Source organism: Emys orbicularis, chromosome 6 (assembly GCF_028017835.1).
Source record: "Emys orbicularis isolate rEmyOrb1 chromosome 6, rEmyOrb1.hap1, whole genome shotgun sequence".
Classification (NCBI taxonomy): Eukaryota; Metazoa; Chordata; order Testudines; family Emydidae; genus Emys; species Emys orbicularis.
Genome location: NC_088688.1, coordinates 73311035 through 73331970, shown reverse-complemented (window position 1 = coordinate 73331970; position 20936 = coordinate 73311035). Strand labels below are relative to the sequence as shown.

Here is a 20936-nt window from a genome sequence, read left to right as displayed (position 1 = left end):
TTCTTGTAAAAAGGCAGTGTTACGTTTAGCTCTTACATCAGTTAAAAATCTTGACAGTGGTTTATTGAAGCCCACAAACAACAAATAGAGCTATTTTTATCTCTTAAACAAATGAGGTGTATTTAAAATAATAAAGACATCATTGTGATGACTGAACAAGCTGTTCTAAAGTTAGATCTGTTGCTGTGTGTTTCTGGTGGTAAGGAAGAGGAATAATTTGGCCACTGTCTTTGTTCTTTAATGCAGGCTTATTGCCCCAAAAATAAAATTGAAAAATGTTTCTAGCAATAATTCTCCAAGCACAAATGGCTTTCTTGACAGTTTTGGCAAGCCTGTTTTCAGTATAATACTGAGCAATTATTAGAAAGTGAAATATTGCATGATATAATACCACCATCAACATCAAGACAAACATGTTCATTGTGTCTTTTGCTGTGTGAGCAGGTTATTGCCATTACATTATCCATTCCTCTAAAATGTGTACCTCTGATACCCTGACAAATAGATAACCAGAAGAGTAGAGAGGAGCAGATGCTTTAGCAAGGAACTGTGGCCATTTTCTCATTTGCGTTGGCTCCATATTTCAATGCAAATATCACTGAACAGGTGGCTGATGAGGTCCCTGTAGATTGTTTACAGTAAAGATTACAACCAGAATCGATAGGCCTGAGATACTTCTAATTCCATCTGGGAGATGTTCATCTTCCAACTGACTGTTCCCTCTCTGAACAACAGCATCCTATTAAAGCTGAAGTCACTGGAACTGTGTCACTCAGGTCAATGGAAGGTTCTTCCTATTAAAGCCTTCATTTGTTCTTCACATTTTCCATTTGTACTATTCTGGGGTGATCAGTAATGATGATCTATACAAGATAGGTTGCCAGTATTACCTACTGACATGACACCTTCTTTAGGAAGAGGTTCATCGGTTCTTACTGGGGGTTTTCCAAATCTGTTCATCTTATCAGTCACTGAATCAGGGGGTAGTGATATAACACATAGAACTGACATTGCAGTGTATGATTTATTGCCTGTGTAACACTGCAGACGAGTACTTACATTTACACAAACATCAGCATGCTACAATAGAACCAAATCCTCTTGAAACATTTTTGAGAAATATTTGCATTTTGATTTGAAACTTGATTTTAGCCTTAAGTTTGCCCTAGCTTTACTGGAAAGTTGCATAGATCCTTGAATAGATGATTACATAGTATCTGGTTATACTTGTTTGGTAGATTTTTATTACTCTCTTCAATAAAGGTGTATGCTGTCACTTGCTATATAAGGAAAAATATATCCTATGTTCCACCATTGTATATCCCCCGGGCCCAATCGTTATATCTGGGATGTAGCCTGCAGCAGGGAAATGAGTAAGCAATGCTAAATCCAATTAAAATGGTAGTAAAGTGCATATATCACAGGATGCCCATATATTCCCCCTATGTGTAAGGAGCACTTTGGGGTGTGCATAATTGATGTGCATAGAATTTATGTGCACATTTTATTTATTTATTTATTTATTTATTTATTGTGGTAGCACCTATGGAGTCAGATCATAGACAAGGAAGCCATTGTACCAGGCACTATAGAAACACCTACAAAATGGTCAGACCTTGCCCCAAGGAACTTACAATTAATAGAGGGCATACTCAATGGAAAGTGGGAGGGATATGGGCCTCTCTGCACAAACCTGGACCATGTGCCATTCTCTGCCCCCTAGTAATCAGTGGTTCTCTTTTACTGGCCAGATACCTGGAGTGTTTGAGACATGTTTGGCCACAGGAATCGGATGGGCAGCTGTAGAGACAACAGGAGCAGGACAAGATAGGGAAAGATGAATGATGGATGCACAATGGATCACAGAGAGATGTTGATGGTTAGTAGCTATGGAGGAAGAGGAACCTGGCATGAGTAGTTACAGCCACCCGCACTCAGGTGACTGATTATCATCACAGGAAAAACGAATTGGCCATCCCAGACATCATCTTGCTGTGTGCCAGTTCAGTGCTAATGTCTGGCACTCAAAGCGGTTTCCTGATGATTACCACTGTGTCATCTGCATTGTAGTGCTTGTTGAGCTCTGCAAGCACCCTTGAGCTTTCATTGCTTCTGTTTATTCCTTTTTGTCTGCTGCCTGTGGCACCATTCCATTCCCCAGTGGTCATCAGGACCCTTTGTGTGATCTTTTTCACTGCCACACTCAGCCACACCTGAGAGTGGTACCTGGGTGATAGATCTAATTGTTACAAAACAAAACCGCTACCCAAAAATCACATATAGCAATAGCATGTTCCCCTGGACACCTCCCTTAGCTGCTTGCACCTGCCTAGCTTTCCTCTCTTCACAGGGACTGTGGTTCGGAAGCTACATTCCTGTTATTGCTGTTTTATTTCTAGCCTCTTTTTCTGGCTTATATAGAGCCATGTCTTTCTCTGTCTAGGAACTGTGAATTTAGAAAGTAGTAAACAATAATAATAATGATACTCTGAATTTATAATAGTGCCTTTTCAAAGGATTTCCAAAGGTTTCTCCAGCTGGAGGCAGGGGGGCATAAGTGAATTGCCCATCAACACGTAGCAAGCCTGTGGTAGAGTGGGAAATAGAATGCAGGCTATGTGACTGAGTCACATACCCTGCTTTTACCAATAGGAAGCACTCTCCTTATATAGAGCAAGGGACACACTTTCAATGAGAGTTAGGCTCCAAGTGTCTAAATCACTTTTGAAAATGGGACTTAGGTTCCTAAGTCACTTTTCAAAATTTTATACCTAGAGATGAACAAACAAATTCACATGAACCTGCCTTTTAGAACTTTTTAGATGTTTTTAAGTTGTCTAATTCCTCCTCCCATCCTTTCATTATTTTTCATGTTTGCTGGGCCCCTGAATGTGATGAGAGCGCCTGTTCTCCAGATATTTATGGGGATCCCCTTGGATTGTGGATCCATGGATACTGCTGGTTTTACTGGCCATGTCTCCTTTCCTCATGCAGTGGTTCAAATTCTGTTCCCTGGAGGGAAGGTATGACTTGACCTCTTAGATTTCTTACTCACAGATTCTTCAGCACATTTTATTCCACACACACTCTAAGACTTGTTTGCAGGAAGGTAGCTTGTCGCCTTTAATTTGTACAAATATATACATACTCTTCTTATTAATAGAGTCATAGATTGTTATGGTCATTAAGGTCATTTAGTCTCACTTCCTGCCTAACACAGGCCACTGGATTTCACCAAATAATCCCTGCATTGAGCCCAATAGTTTGTGGGTTGAATTACAGCATATCTTTTGGAAAGACATCCAGTCTTGATTTAAAGTAGGTTTATGATATGTGTGAATCCAGCAAAAGCTATGCAAGACTGGTCATGATTGGAGACCCACAGAAAAACCCTGGCATTGTTCTGTATTCTGACTTTACTTGGAATTACACCTGATTAACTGAGGGTACAGCTGAGCGGAAAAGTTAAATCGGCGTTTCTCTTACATGGAAGATTGTAGCTCTTAAGGGCTAAGCACCACACTCTTCTGCAAATATATTTGCAGCTGCTACTGATTTAACAGAAACTATCCCACTGTTCTCAGGCTTCAAACTGGCCTTAAGTTATCACAGAATCTATCAGGAAATTGGCACTTCATTTTTACATTTTATTTGTAATATGTGCAGACTAAGGCAAACCCTTCTTATACAGTCCAGACACACTCACAAGGTAATAGGATATTATGGCAGTAGCAATATATTCATTTCCTTAGCCAAAGGGTTATTCTGCATGCATTTCTGCCTTGAACCATCACTCACTAAACACTAAAAAAGATCAGACAGCAGAAGGCTGATGTCATGCTGGTGTCTTTCTCTTTGGCTCCGAGAGTCATGGTTTCCAGAAGTTATATATTGCATTTGGCTCAAAAAATCAAACCATTCTCCTTATATCGCAAGCCATATTGAGCCAGGGACACTATTTACCTCCTTATCTTCAAATACTCCTTGAGGCCAATAATTTGGTTTTTCCCAATGTATAAATTAGAGACTAATAGCTATAGAAACTTTATTTATTTATTTGTATTGAAGTAGCACCTTGAAGTAGCACCTCAATACCCTTATCAAGATCAGTGCCACTCTGTGCTGTACTCTAGCCCCCAGCAGTACAATCTGAGACAACATTTCCCTATTTTCTCCCATAGGGGACTCAGATTTGCATATGAGACAAAAGATTATATGATTTCTTTAAACCTAATCACTACAACGACTAAGACGGGGGAAATATATACTTACTAAGGAAAAGTCTCCTCACTAACATCTGTGCAACTTCAAGAAGACAGTTCGAGGAAAGATCCTCTTGTATCAATGTATACTTGCATTAGTCCAAGGAATTCAAGAAAACAGACTGCTTGTTTGTGTTCTTCAGAACTCAAAAGCAAGTCATGCCCTTTCGCAAAACCTCACTATCTCAATGACTAATAATACTGTGAATTGATATAGAATCTTTCATTCAAGTACTTTAAAGCATTTATCATGCTGTGTCTCCAGAGTTTACAAGTAAAAAAACCAAGCAAACAAAAACCCACTTGGCAAAATTAATACTTTTTCTGTTGGAGCAATGTGTGCTTTTTGAATAGGAGGAATGGAAGTTCTTGGAGTCAGAGCCTCAGCTGATATAAATGGGCTTAGCTTTATTGAAGTCAATGGAGCTACTCCAATTTACACCAGCTGAGGATCTAAACCTTGATGTTTACAAAGCCGTTATTTGGAGATGGTACCTCTACTCTCTGGGCATCACCATCTGGCTACTTGTGCTTCATCACATGCTGCATATGGAAGGACATTTGGTTAGGAAGTAGTTCCATCACACTTGTAAGTCAAAATACTTGTATCATTCACAGGAGCCCAACTAGAGCAGAGGACTTGCTGAAAAGGGAATTTATATTAGAAAGGAATGTAACTATTTCTAACAAGCATCTTTCTAAAATGTCACTGAAACTGGACAAAAATCTTGCACCACAGAAAGGATGCCAAAATTCATATTAAATTAGTATAATTACCTTCCAGAAAAAGCTGACATTGGCTGATAGACTCACCTTGGACCCAGTTCTCCATTGCTCAGTAGGCATTTACCCCAGGGAAGAGTGGATATAATGTACTAACAGATCAGAATGGGAGCGTTTTGTACTTACTTTGTACTGGTGCTAATGACTACACAAAGTAGGGTGGTACATAATCAGCCTCCATGTTTATTAGAAACAAATAAAAATATCCTTAAGAATGACAGAGGATTTTGGCCTGAATTCATTAAACGAGTTAGGTGCCGAAGTCCCGGTTTTGGAACACTGCGATGCACAAAACTCCCGCTGAACCCTGTAGGCATCTAAACTCACATGACACCTACTTTTTTGCAGTAAAGATCCGTGGACACCTATGTTTCAGCCTTGGAGCATGCGTACTCATGCCTCCCAATAGGCACCTGAGCAGCTATCTCCTGCTGAAAGAGCGATTCACAAACCAGGGAATGCAGGCATTCTGCTGCCTAAATTGGGTGCAGGGCCCAATCCGGTAGGGGCCCTGTGAACATGTCTACTGGATTGGGCCCTTCAGATGAGTTCTCACAAAATACCTGGGAAAGAGGAGGCGTTCCCTCATAGCATTTAGCTCAGCGGTTAAGGAACTCACCTGGAATATAGGAGTGCCCCAGTTCAAGTCCCTTCCTTCACCTGAGGGGAGAAGGGATTTGAACAGGGATTTACCACCTCTTAGGTGATTGCTCTAACCACTTGATGTGGGGCTCCCTTAGTTTCTCTTGTTGAAAATTTTGCACTGTGCATAAATATTTAAAGAGTCATTGGAGCAGGGAGACTGGATCCTGGGTTTCCCACCTCTCACTTGAGTGCTCAAACCTCTAGAGTCGTTCACATGCTTGCGCTCTCACTCTCAGTTAAGGAGACATTTTGGGCAGAGAGTGCAAGCAAGCAAGCATGAACATGACTCTATAACCAAGTGCAATGATATTCCCTCTAATTTTCGACATCCATGTGCGGAATGAATTTTGTTATGTGCACCAATATGGAGGTGATGTGTGGCGGGGGTGGGGCCGAGGGTTTTGGAGTGTGGGAGGGGGCTCAGGGCTGGGGTAGAATGTTGAGTGCGGGCGGTGAGGGCTCTGACTGGCGGTGCTGGCTCTGGGGTGGGACCAGGAATGAGGGGTTTGGGGTGCAGGCTGCCCCAGGGCTGCAGCAGGGAGAGAGGACTCCCCCCCAGCCCTCTCTCCCCACAACAGCCCAGGGCCGGGGGGAGAGCGCCTCTCCCCACTGGGGCAGCTCTGGGGCCAGGGCCAGGGACGAGGCGCCTCTCCCGCCTGCACAGCCCTTGACAGCTTGCTGCGCGGCCATGCAGCTGCACAGCTTGGCGGGAACTTAGGCTAGGTGGTTAGAGCATGCAGCTGGGAGGTGGGAGACGGAAAATCAAGTCCCCATGCTCCAATGACTCTTTAATTAGTTATCTAGAGTGCAGCAGCTTCAACAGGAGAGACTGAGGGACACCCTGCTCCCACCTCCAAATATCCTATAGCCCAATGCTTAGAGCACTCATCTGAGAGGTGGTAAATGCCTTCTCCCCTCAGAGGGAGGGGGAATTGAATCGGGGGCTCTCCCACATCCCTAACCACTGGGCTAAAAACTATGGGGGAAGCACCTCCTCCTCCCAGCTTCTTGTTAAAATGGTGTAGGCACCTAATGCCAAGAGAGGGTTTGCATCTGGGCATTGCAAAGAGCGATAGGGCCTCCCTGCGGCCTGCACTTAGGCACTTATCTCTGAGACATGAGTGGGGCTTAGTACACATTCCTATTGTTGGCATCTCCCATTGGCTAGTTTAGGTGGCTCCCTGCATAGCATGCTGGCTTTTGTGAATCACAGTATAAGATGCCTATTCATTTTATAGGAGCTTTGGTGCCTAACTGAGGCTTTGTGAATCACAGTGATTCTCTAGACACCTAAAAAAGTTAGGCATTATGACGCTGAGCATCACAACGCCTCACTTCTTTTTGTGGACTCAGGCCTTTGTGTGTAGAAACAGCTTTGCACTATTAAGCTGTTAGATGGCAGAACTGAAAACTCTTTAGTCATCTCTTTGTGTTCATGTGAAGAAAAAAATCCTGTCTGTTAAACTATACTTAAAATGACCGGTAGTATAACAGAGGTAATTAATCTGACTGGAGACCCTCTTGTCTACATGTTTACATGGGACGGTTCAGAAAGTTGAGTGAGAAGAAGGGAATGATATATCACAACCTCTCCTGAATAAAGTTTTTAAAGCTCTAAAGTGGAATGGGCAAGATTTATCAACACTGCCTTAATGCTTTTCCACATATAATACATACATTGTTAGCTAGCTGATGATGTGCTGATAGGGAGTAACATAAAGCAGCTATTCTTCTGTTGCAGTCCCACTGTAAGCCATGTTAAATTTGAATTATCAGTCTGCAGACTGATATTGTGGGTGGAAAGGGTTTAAATTGAGAAACTGAATTGCTTGTTAAATTTCTTCTAGATAAATGACTGTTCCTTTCCTGTACTTCAGAAAAGAGCTTTGCATTTGACCAAAGCATTTGCAAGAAGGAAGGAATTGAAATTTGTTGATATAGTAAAGCAGTATACTTTGTTTTGTCACCTTGCAATGCACTTGTAGAGACAAAACAGGCGCTTCATACCGAATATGAAAAATGAATCTTTAAAGGTAAAGGCAAAACTGTATTTCAAAAGGCTTGTAAGAGGGACGAAAATCAGCCCCTTAATTCTTTTTTCCTTTTTAAATCCTGCCTTGAATGCAAACCCCGAGGAATCTGTGGTTTTGAGTATTCTCCTTCTTATTTGTTATTTCTGTTGTGGTAGCACCTAAGGACCTCAAACAAGGATTATTATATTAGGCACTATACAAAAAATAACATGGAGATAGTCCCTGCCCCAGAGAGCTCACAATCTAGACACTAGGAAACAGGTGATTAATGAGACAAATGTGGGAAGGGAGAAAATAAAGTAGCTATGAGGAGGCACAGTTGTCTCAGTAGTCACAGGTGGCCACTAGCCTAATGCCAGACAGAATTGTTTCTCTCGAGACTCCTGCGCATTATGCTCTCCCCATATGTTTCCTCGTGTAAAATATAATAGCCAGCCAGTTTCTGTTTTATGTTTTACTTACTCTTGCTGTTGTACCTTTGCCATTCTTTTAATGCTGTGTGGCAGTCGAGGAGTCAGTTAGTTAATCACAGAGTGGCTCACATCAGAGTTTATTTTCTATGGGTTCAAACTTTGGTTAATAAAAATACAGAAGCAGCCAAGTTTTCAAATGTGTGTGTGTGTGTGTGAACAATAATAGGCAAACATGGAGTATAATAAATCATCTAGTTATAGCCCTGAGGGATCACAATGCCCTTCAACAGAGTTTCCATCTGAAGTTCAGTTATAGGAGCTGGGATTTTATTTCAAAGCACATATCAGAAAAGGCAAATTAATTAGTGTGACGTTTCCAATTGAATAAATGATTGGGAACCAGCTGTGTCTGTGAAATTGCAAGTAAAAATGCAACACTCAGAACTTGTTAATGCTTTTTTTGGCATGGAAAAAGGAGACATAGGTATCTAATATTAAATAGTGTTGCAAAAGGGCAAGTTAGCACTTTATTTGCCAAAGTAACTTTCAAAGACTATCTAGGTTACAAAGTTTGACTTTTTGCACATAAATCTTGAATGATTGACAGACTGCTGTAAAATAGCTTTGTTCAGAAAGATAATCTTTGGCACTCAGCATCAAAGGTTTGAAACCCTGGAAGGGCTGAAAAGAAAACCCCACTTTTAGACTGATTTCCCCTGCAGATCAGCACCTCTGTGAAATTTGCCTGGGAGTTATGAGCTATTTACTGTATTATGATGTTTTCTTTCACTGTATGCACAGGCACCTTTTGTTCTTTTTATCTCCAAGATTTGGGGATTTATTTATTTATTTAGCACATGAAATGTCAATGAGCAAATGCATTGATGCAACATGAGGGAAAAAACCCTGATGTTAGACAGTTCTATTCACCTTTATTTTATTGCAAGTTGGAGTGTTGGTTTTATGGTACTTAAATTTATGGGTACATATTTTTATGGTAAAGCCCAATGACATGTTCAGTGTGCTCCATCAAACTGTCTGTGTTTCTGTGTTTGATTCACAACTCTGCAGGGTATGAATCAGTCTTCCCGTATAGCCTTTAATCACTTTTTTTAACCTAAATAATGTAGTGTGGTTTTTATTTATGGCCTGTGTCATCATCTAATTATGTAAACCTACCTAAAGAAACAGCAGATGGAGTATTTCCCTAAAAACTCTTGTCAGCTATCGATTGACTCACAGGACAAAGTTTCTTTATTGGGTCCAATCAGCTGACAGAGAAAATTCACAGGTAGCTCACAGCATATTTAAATCTGTTCAAAGCCAAGTTGCAGGCGTGATTGATACGGGCTTGAGGAATGAAAGAAAAGTGGCCCAGTAGGGCAGGCTCTTTTAAAAATTACACTTATTTGTTACTTTATAGTGAGAATCCCCTTTATCTGTTGACCATTCAAGCCCTACTTTCTGTGTGCAGTAGTTAAAACAGAATGGACAGGAAGCTCTTATGCCCTTGTTTGTTTTCTACAGGGTGAAGTGAAGAAGTAAAGTCTCCCCGCTGAACTACTATGAGGTCAGAAGCCTTGCTGCTATATTTCACACTGCTACACTTTGCTGGGGCTGGTTTCCCAGAAGATTCTGAGCCAATCAGTATTTCGCATGGCAACTGTAAGTATGAAAGGCCTGGTGCTTTTTTCCTCCCCCAAGCTCCAAGAAGGAATGTATTGATCGCTGAACTTCAAAATTACACAGTTTTAGCTGATCTGAAATGAACAATGTTTTTTATTTCTTGATGGCTCTTCAGATCAGCCAGATTACATTCCCAGATGATAAAACTAGAGCAGAACACTTCTGCCCTGACTTGGGTTTTCAGAACTGATGAGCTGCTTGCTCCTCCAAAACCATAACCTAGAATACTCTTCAAACGGGAGTTTCTGCAGTGCAGTCAATCCACAGTTTCCCATTCTACCCAACAACAAATGAAGAAAGCTTGTTTTTCATGAGCAGAGAGTTTTTTACCTGACTCCCCAGAAGCAAAGTTCTGGAGAACCAACCAAGTCCATATATCAGGTGTAGCTCACTAATGTAGCTGTGTTGAGGACATACCATTGAAATGATTTTTCTAGAACTACACAAATAACCAGATTTGTTTGCTCAGCCTTTGATGAATCTTTGTCCCACTTTACCATTTGGCATTTTGGGCAGTAAAACTGTTTGTAAGATTCTGACAAAAACATTTTGATGAAAAGGCTAAATTTTTGCACAAATATTCTCCATTTTCTGACCTGCTTTAATGGGGACTCTCTCTGAGACTAGACTAGCACAGGGTGCTGCAAGTCAGGATCAAGATGGCCTGGCTGGACTAGGTGAGAAAGCATGCACTGCATTTGACCACCTAGCTCAGACCCTCAGTATTATTACCGAGTTCCTCTTTATCATGGTTATCACAGTTCAATCACAATTATTCCAAAAAAGCCTTCTGGGGGCTAAATTCACAAGGGGGACTTAGGCATCTCACAGCCCCTTTAGTAGCCTAAGTACAACAAGCAGGTGCCATTGGCATTCACACAATCCCCACCGTAACTCTGGAGGTACCTAGGCATCAAAGTTTCCACTTGTGAAATTTATGAGGTGCATAAATTTATGCCACGAAATCTTACACTGTCCAGCACCTTGGTATCCAATTCACACCTGTGCCCCAGTGAGTTTACAAAGTAGGCATCCTCCCCGCCTGTATGGCCTGATCCATTAGGCATACACATAGCCCAGACAAGAAACAGGGATTTGAACACAGAGCTCCTCCTCGCAAGTGAGTGCTGTAATTTCTGGGCTCTCTCTCCTGTTGGAGCTATTCCACTTTGTATAAATAATTCAGTATTCATTAGTGTAGAGACTTGAACTTGAGTCTCCCCCCTCCCAGGTGAATGCCTTCCAGGCTATAGAGTCATTACCCCACTCTCTCTGGCCCAGGAGTTTTTAATTAGTTTATACAAAATGGAACAGTGTCAACAGGAGAGACTGAGAGAGACCCACCCCAGAATACCAGTGGTTAGGGCACTCTCCTGGAAAGTGCGAGAACTGTATTCAAATTCCCCTCTGTCTGATTTGAACCAATGTCTCCCATCTCTAAGATGAATGCTCTAACCCCTGAACTATTGGATAAAAGGGTGAGATACCATCTGCAACTCAGTTTTTCTTGGGAAAGGGCTGACCTGACTTAGGTACCTAAGTCCATGAGAGGGTTCACAGCCATGAATCCTGAGGGGAGATAGGCATTTCCCTCTGGCCCAGACTTAGGCACCTAACTCCTTTTGAGGGGCAGGGCTTAGGCCTCTCTCCTCAGCATTTCCTACACGCCAGGGATGAAAGTAACATTAAGCACTTATCGATATGGGGCCCCGGCCTTGGGCAGAAGGGGCGGGGCTGTGGGTCAGCCTCCCCCAGCCAGCCCATCCATGCTGCCTGGCCCATGCTACCCAGTAGCAGCGGCGGTGGCAGGGAGCCCCGGGCTCTTTTAAATTGCCAGCTCCGGAGCAGCTGCCCCTTTTGCCCTGTTGACTGGGTGGGGGACAAAAGGGGCAGCAATGATAAAGCACTGCCACAGTAGCACTTTAACGTCAGCTGCGTACGGGCCGGTACCAGCGGCCACTTCTTACCGGTATGCCGTACCAGCCCATACTGGCCTCCTTTCACCCCTGCTACTGGCTAGCTTAGCTGGCAGACTGCTCAGCTTGCTGGCTTCTGTGAATCCCATTTTTAGGTGCCTAACTCTCCCCACACATTATATAGGAAGCCTTGGCGCCTCACTTGGGGCTGTGAATTCCACTAGGTGTCAGGGCACCTCGAAGTTAGACACTGCAACAACTAAATCCCCCTTGTGAATCTAGCCCTGGTGTTCAGCACTTGTCAGGATTGGCACCTGCATTTGTAAAAGTGTGATTAAGGAATGGCAAGTCAGCAATCTTAACCCCTCTGCAGAGGAAAATATGTGAAACTTCTATTTCTATGTTATGAATGTCAAATGGCTGCAAACATACAGGCCTCAGTTCACACAAGGGCAGTCAGTTACAAAGGAAGCAGTGTTGGACAGAGGAAAGGAAAGCTGGAATGTTAAAAATTAGTACTTCTCAAGTAAATCTTGGTCAGGAAGATTAACCTTCTGAACCTCAATCCTCTGTGAGTTTGGTTAATTTATTTACCCAGAAATGCTCTGCTCAGATGCAGCATCTGGATTGCAGGGAAGTTCCTGTTTGTACCAAATTTTACAACTGGGCTAACTAAGACACAAAGTGATTTGCCCAAGCCTACGCAGTGAGTCAGTAGCTCAACCAAGATTAGTACCAAAGACCCTCCTAAAGAGAGTTCACCGAGAAAATTAAAGCAGAATATCTACAATAATACCCCCCCTCCAAGGTAGCGCTGTTTGTTTGGAGCAAACAGATTTCGGGAGAAAGGGCTTAATGCTTGATTAGATGCCAGTTAACTGCATTATGTGAATGTGCAGGATTTCTGCCTTCCGATGCTGCTCCTACTCATAGTCTCGTTTTCTTTCTGTTTTCTGGGCGTCTTTCTGATTGCTTTCCTGGGAGCTGCTTAGTTGACTGGCTTTTACATCTAGAGACATGCATTGCAAATGCATCAGACAGACAGAAACTCTGTCAGAAATGTTTTCTGGGTGTCTATTATAGGATCTACATACAGATTGTATATAGATCCCATCAGTGCATGTTGACTTCCCAGCAACGAGAGCTCTGGAATATAATGAATAAGTGCTCTCACTGACTGTCAGAGTTGGGGAAAAGGCTGAGTGGCTACTGGTACAGACTTCCAATCAGCATTATCATCTGGCTGCCAGGAAAACTGATGTATCAGACAGGTTGCCAAAAATAAATAAATACAACCAAAAACAGTCAGGTTAAATAAATAAATAAATGAATGAATGAAGGACAATTAATGGCTACCCACAGCTTCTACAAAAAATACAGCTGCCCTGCACTAGCAGCTCAATCCGGTAGGAAACCTGTGACGCTGGCAATTTTATACCTAGTAATGCCAAGTCCTTAGTTCTAACCACTAGCCAGCATAGCCATTGCAGTGACAGGTAAGTTACTATAAAATAGTGGGTTTGACCCTCTTTTATTTGTGGACCCCTAAAAAATTTCAAATGGAGATGCGGCCCCCTTTGGAAATCTTAGACATAGTCTGCGGACCCGCCGGGGTCCATGGATCACAGGTTGAAAACCACTGTACTGTGGTAATGACAACCTTTCACAGACCCTTTAGACATAGTCTGCGGGCCTCCGGATGTCCATGGACCACAGATTGAAAGCCACTGTATACTATACCATAAAATAGCTTTGTCCTGAAAGATAAACTTTGGCAGGCAGCATCCAGCATTTAAAACACTGCAGGGGATGAAAGGAAAACTGTGTGGAAGTGCTAAGTACCTTTATGCCAAGAGCTCTCAGAGCAGTTTTATGCTCTCAGAAATCACAGTTTTTCATTTCTAAAAACATAATGGCTTTCTCCTTGACAATTGCAAACAAAGATTATAACCTTGATGAGCTATGCAGTCCACTGTGCTATTACTTCAGTACCCCAGGCTGTATGGTGGGGAGAGACAGCAAGTGCAGGAATTATAGATTTTGGCAGTGGGTTTGGTGATGGGATATTCCATGTTAATATGATTTCATAATGTGAGTGTCTCTCTGTCTTTTTGCTTTCTTTCTCCCAATCCCTTTCCCTTCTCACAGATACAAAACAGTATCCGGTGTTCGTGGGGCACAAGCCAGGACGGAACGCCACACAAAGGCACAGGCTGGACATCCAGCTGATCATGATAATGAACAGAACCCTCTACATTGCTGCTAGGTCTGTAGTGTTTTCCTAATTCCCTTCTTGCTATTCCTAGAAAAAATTGATATTCTGAGTTGATCTCTGCCAGACATTTATTTTAGGATTTCATCACACACATTGGTCTTTATAGTCTATCTGTGATACATCGTAAAAGCTACATTAGTTTGTCATCTTGGGCTCAATCCTGCAAGGCGCTGAGCAGCTTCTGGGGGTGCTGGCCATCTGCAGCCCCCATTAAAGCCAATGGAAGTTGAAGGGACTCACAAGGACTTGGAGGATAGAGACAGAATTATTATTTCCTTAAAGGAGTTTGTGATTTTGTTTGAGCACACAATTAATTACATATTTTGGAGAACAAACACAAATGATCCACTGTGTGCATAAGTACATATCTGAATAAGAGTAATTAAACTTTAATGTTCTAGGCATATTTTATAGTAAAACCAAAAAAAAAAAAGCAGAAGAAATATGTTTACTGCTTTTCTTTTGATGTACTCCATGAGGTTAATTGAATGTCTTTTCTGCATCTTTTTGCTAGACAGTTATATTTTTATATACACAAACACATGCATTTATCTGAGAAGGCTTATAAGGCCAGCTCCTTAGTTGGTGTAAATTGGCATATCTCTGACAATTTCATTGGAACTATACCAATTTTTAACCGCTGCAGACCTGGTGCATATTATATGTAAATACTCATTCTCCCCTATGTTTTTGGCTTTCCAATGCTAACAGGAGGTCAAAACTTATTGTTATTACATAAATGTCACAGAATGGTACCTAAATACCATGCTGATTGGCACATAAGAAAGAATATATTCAGGGAGCAGATGGGTTAGAGTCATTGATTGATGGATTGATTGATATGCCAAGGAACAGAATTGTTGAGTAAGAAGGTGCCATTTTTACACCGTAACTGCACTTTCAAGTTGCTTCTCATTATGCCTAGACATTGGAGGAATCTGAAGATTTCACTGCAAAGCTCAGTTTCTGACAAACTCTTCATATATATGCTTGCATTTCTCACATGTCCTGGAGATTTTGGGTCCGCAGTTCTCTGCTGGTTTCCTATGATCTTTCCTTTCCTTTCCTTTCCTTTCCTTTCCACAGCAAGTACTCTCCAAGGCCAGCAGTCCCTAGAAAAGGATGCACAGTCTTAGAGCTATGGCAGAGTGGGGAGTAGTGTTTTAAGTTAAGAGCATATATTTTCAAAACAAGGCCATTTTGTCTTTTTTCCCCCCTTACCCTTTCCTCAGACCTTTCCCATACATCATTGTGCTGATCCTCATGCGTGCTCCAGCCTATTACAAAATATTGCACGCCATGCTTCTGTAACATTCCCAATTCCTGTCCACAAGGCATTAAAAGATTATCAAGTCTCAAACTCAGATATTCTGCATTGCAGCCTGTTGCACTCAAGAAAGGACTAGATAACCAGCCCTTTAATTTTCATTAGGGGCCAAGTCCTGGGAAAGAGTGCCCAGCCCAAATAAATAGATGGTTGTACATCACAGGCAGAGGACTAGAATCCTCAGCTTCAGCTTCTATAGCACTGCTATAGCACCTCCTACACTGCCCAAACAGGTGACAGTTTCTACTATAGGTTTGGGATGGGCGCAATGGATGTGATTTATGCTGCCCCATGTAGTATTTTGGGCAACAGGATCCATGTTATGCATGCAACCACTGTCCATGCCTCCCACCGAACAACTTCGCCTTCAATTATTCTTCAAAGAACAAGTGTGGAACTTGGCTCAATGACACAGAGACTGTGCAGAGTCTCTCAGGGAGAGTGCTCCACTCTTCACCTTCCCATGAAAACATAGTACCTGTGTGGTTACATGCATGTGGGGGAGCCAGAGGGATGGCAGGATTTACTCCTTAACGTAATTTTTCATGGGGGAATTGCCTTATTTTTGTGTGTGTGTGTGTGTGTGTTTGTTTTCTTTTTTAAATTGGCAGGTTATTTGCAATGTGACAATTAGAATTAGAATTAGAAATGTGAATCTGCTTGGTGGATTAAAATATCCAAACATTGTTCCCAGACTAAAATGTTGATGCAAATATTAACTTGTAATCAGCAAGCTACATGCCTCCGCTGCACACTGATGTTACAGTTTGAAAAAGAATCTGAACTTTTCATGGAGTGGAGATTAAGGATAATCTAGGCATGGCACAATATCTAAATGAATATTTTGCGTCGGTGTTTAATAAGGCTAATGAAGGGCTTAGGAATAGAGGGAGCGGGACAGAGGGGAATAAAGGAGAGGCGATTGCAATTACAGTATCAGAGGTGGAAGCCAAACTTGACCAGCTAAATGGGACTAAATCGGGCGGACCGGATGATCTCCATCCTAGAATATTGAAGGAGCTGGCGCGAGAAATTGCAAGCCCCTTGGCGATAATTTTTAATAAATCTGTAAACTCGGGGGTGGTACCAATGGACTGGAAAATAGCTAATGTGGTTCCTATTTTTAAGAAGGGGAAAAAAAGTGACCCGGGTAACTACAGGCCTGTTAGTTTAACTTCTGTAGTATGCAAGGTCTTGGAAAAAATTTTGAAGGAAAAAGTAGTTAAGGACCTTGAGGTGAATGGCAATTGGGACAAATTACAACATGGGTTTACGAAAGGCAGATCGTGCCAAACCAACTTGATCTCCTTCTTTGAGAAAGTAACAGACCTTCTAGATAAAGGAAATGCGGTGGATCTAATTTACCTCGATTTTAGTAAAGCGTTTGATACTGTGCCGCACGAGGAATTATTGGTTAAATTAGAAAAGATGGGGATCGATATGAAATTCCAGAGGTGGATAAAGAACTGGTTAAAGGGGAGACTGCAGCGGGTAGTACTGAAAGGTGAACTGTCGGGTTGGACGGAGGTCACCAGTGGGGTTCCTCAAGGTTCGGTTTTGGGTCCGATTTTATTCAATCTATTCGTTACTGACCTCGGAACCAAATGTAGGAGTGGGCTGATAAAGTTTGCGGACGACACAAAGTTGGGAGGTATTGCCAATTCGGAGAAGGATCGGGATATTCTGCAGGGAGACTTGGATGACCTTGTAAATTGGAGTAACAATAATAGGATGAGATTTAATAGTGAGAAGTGTAAGGTGATGCATTTAGGGATGACTAATAAGAATTTTAGTTATAAGTTAGGGACGCATAGGTTGGAAGTGACGGAGGAGGAGAAGGACCTCGGAGTCCTGGTTGATCGCAGGATGACTATGAGTCGGCAATGTGACGTGGCTGTGAAAAAAGCTAATGCGATTTTGGGATGCGTTAGGCGAGGTATTTCTAGTAGGGACAGGGAGGTGCTGCTTCCGTTATACAAGGCGCTGGTGAGACCTCATTTGGAGTACTGTGTGCAGTTCTGGTCTCCTATGTTTAAAAAGGATGAACTCAAACTGGAACGGGTACAGAGAAGGGCCACTAGGATGATCCGAGGAATGGAAAACCTTTCCTATGAAAGGAGACTCGAGGAGCTCGGTTTGTTTAGCCTAACCAAAAGAAGGCTGAGGGGGGATATGATTGCTCTCTTTAAATATATCAAAGGGATTAATACCAAGGAGGGAGAGGAATTATTTCAGCTCAGTAGTAATGTGGACACGAGAACGAATGGATATAAACTGGCCGTGGGGAAGTTTAGGCTTGAAATTAGAAGAAGGTTTCTAACCGTCAGAGGGGTGAAATTTTGGAACAGCCTTCCGAGGGAAACGGTGGGGGCGAAAGACCTTTCTGGCTTCAAGATTAGGCTTGATAAGTTTATGGAGGGAATGGTTTGAAGGGATAACGTGATTTTAGTCAATTAGGCATTAACGTGCCATCGCGGGTAAAATGAGGGTCCGGCTGTAGAATCTTGCCTGTATGCTCGGGGTTCTGCTGATCGCCATATTTGGGGTCGGGAAGGAATTTTCCTCCAGGGTAGATTGGCAGAGGCCCTGGAGGTTTTTCGCCTTCCTCCGCAGCATAGGGCAGGGGTCGCAGGCTGGAAGATTCTGTTGTGGGTGGGTCAGCTTTTGTGGCCTGCATCATGCGGGAGGTCAGACTAGATGACCATATTGGTCCCTTCTGACCTTAAAGTCTATGAGTCTATGAGTCTATGATTGCAAATTACAATTCACAAATTACAGTTCATTTTTAAAAAATGAATTGGTTCCTTAGTCTGTGTATGTGTAATATATACCATATTTGTGTATGAGTGTGTGTGAATGTGTATATATAAAATATTATATTATATTCAAATAGAGAAGTGTTTCGACATTATTGGGGACAAATGACCTGCAAAAAGAACAGAAAGACATAATCCATTTTTATTTACACAAGCACAAAAAATCTTCTTAAACGTTTCTTTGCTCCAGTAACTAAAAAACTGTTAAGTAAATTATTTTCCTCCTTAGAATGTTACTGGGAAAAAATCCCTGCTAGGTTGAGAAGCCTATGTGATAAAAGTTAAAATTCAAAAGGTCATTTTTATCTTCAAGTGATAAACTTTTAAAAATGAGTGATCTTTCCATAATTAGAGTGAGTGAAAGTTTACATCTGTAACACTAATGGTGGCAATAAACTGAGAGACTGAAGCAAATGTGAACACAATCAAAAGTGTTTATCAAAGAGCTTCATAACAGGATTAATTGAATCTGTATTTAGCATAAATCCCTTAGCTACCATATCAGATGCTTCTTTTAAGTTGTTTTCTGGGTGTCTAAATATAGTGATACTAAGTTTACATTTGTACCCAATTATCTGAAAAGCAATGAAAACAAATGATTAAACATAGAGGTTTTTAAGAAAATCCAGTGCTCACTGTTCGCTTTGCAGTTAATTTCCCTGGAAAAAAGGACAAACTAATTTCAGAGACAGCTAACACTTTACTACTGGATGTCTGGCATACAACAAAATCTGTTTGTCAGTTGCCTGTTTTGTCAAATAGGATATGGGGATGTATATAAGAATTTTGTACTAACTATTATTAAACACTTTTTGTGGGTTTTGAAAGATTTCAGTGCAAATTATGGGCTGGATATTCAGCTGATGTAAGTTCGCATAGCTTCACTGAAGTCAATGAGGCTAGAGCAGTACACCAATTTACATCAGCTGAGCATCTTTCCCAGGGGCATAATTTGCTATCGGACAAGCGGGGCAGTTGCCCCTCCAGACCTTAGTTTGCTCCTCTCAGACTTTTCCTAGGCCTGTATGCTCCAGAATATCTTCCACTTTTTGCCCCTCCCCCAACTTTGCAGGGTACAATACAATCATAAATTATGTTCTGTGCTGTCACAACTTTTCCCGTCTCTTACCCCCAGCTGAGTTTTTCTGAAATGTTGCCCCTGAGCTGTCCCTCTGGATATGTAACAGAATAGCAGCATTTTCTTCTTCCCTCAGAGGGTGCAGGTTTGCACACACCTTTCCTGAAGTTCACTGTGTCATCTCTTCTTGCTGACTTGTTTGGTGGTTGCTTTTGTTCCCATGATCTGTCACCTCCCATATGTATGCACAGAATGGTTCATTGAGTCTCTGCAGTACCAGAATGCAGTTACACATTTCCAGACATTGCACTGAGTGGCCAAGGGTCATGCACAGCCAGCAGCATTATTTAAATTCCCTTCCTCCACAAGATTATACCATGGCAACAAAATTCAGTTCTGCTGACGAGGTGGGAAAACGGAAGCACTAGGATTAAGTCAGTTTGTGTTAGAATAACTTAATTAGCAGAGAACTGTACACATACCACAGCCAGTAGGCAGTATTGGGGCAGAGAGGGCAAAACAGTCCGTTAGTATCTATAGTGCCTTTCACTAGACAGTTCTTTTAATTTTTGCCAACACTGTGGGCAACTGTGCGTTAGATACAGCATGCGGAAATGGTTTTAGTTATCCTGAAATCAGATTTCATTGACATAATTCCATAACTTTGTGTCTGAATTCTCCTATGACACTTTGGCAAGCCAGAAAGTAAGTCGCTTACTCACTTAAGTCGCTCAGAAGGGCCACGGTGTGAGTGATGCTAAGTAACACAAGCCTCTTTCTGAATTTCACCCATTTATTTTTACCGGGTTTTTGTTGTTGCTAGTTTGTCTTTTTAAAAAAAAACCAACAGCACTAAAATGATAATTAATGTAAAGAGTTGTGCCAGAAGGGGGCCGATCAGAACACTTTTTCAGGTGTTGCCAAGGCATAATAATCAGTCAATTTACAATTCAGATTCTTGGTTTCTACTTTTATGTAGTAGCCCCAACTGCAACTATGAAATATATATATATAAAGAAGTAACATTGCCGTCTAAAAAGCTGATATGCTAATATGTAATTTTATTCTGACACTGACCCTGATCATAGCTCCGCCGGTAAAGTCAAGCAAATAATAAGGCATTAAACCCATCTTGAAAGTAAATGACAGTTCTGGTTTGTATTGAAGACTGAGGGAGAAAAACACCTCCTCAGTTTGGCATCTTACAAAACAAACTGCCTCAACTGCAGTGGCAGACAGATTTTTTTTTAAAGCCAGTTTCTATTAACAATGCTGCCCCTTTTCTCCATGTGAGAGAAGTGTTGCTTATTTTCATCTTACAGCAAAGAGTGTTTTCTGTCTGCTTTAGTTAGAAGCTAATATTGTTTCTCTCAAACTCGATAAAATGAAGCTAATCTTGACAACAGAGGCTTCTAAAATGGAAACAATCTGTATCCTACTTTCAACAGACTCCTATATAGCCCCCTTTTAAAGCTATGAATCGTTTTCTAGCCACAAGACTTCCTGCATTTTTTAAAAAGTCATTGTTATTTCAAGGAAAAATTAGATGTTGGGTGTTTTTCACCCCTCCTGCCCAATTTGGTGTGGCTCTTTCAGGTGTTTTGTTTTCTTTTTTAATTCTGTGCCCCGGTCAAAAATGTCTCTGTGCTCCACTCACACAGAAGGGGACTGCTTAAAAATATCCCCTCACCTGACTTTCTGA

General features: G+C 41.7%; 1 protein-coding gene across 2 annotated transcripts in view; it reads left to right on the top strand.

Moving 5' to 3' along the window:
• Nucleotides 1-9701: 9701 nt before the first annotated feature.
• The window catches only part of SEMA6A (semaphorin 6A), an 81552-nt gene continuing 70317 nt past the window's right edge, over nucleotides 9702-20936 (top strand). For both annotated transcript variants that reach the window (XM_065406161.1, XM_065406160.1), the window contains exons 1-2: nucleotides 9702-9801; nucleotides 13887-14004. In XM_065406161.1, the coding sequence (XP_065262233.1) occupies nucleotides 9702-9801; nucleotides 13887-14004 (218 nt within the window). The remainder of the gene's footprint in view (nucleotides 9802-13886; nucleotides 14005-20936) is intronic.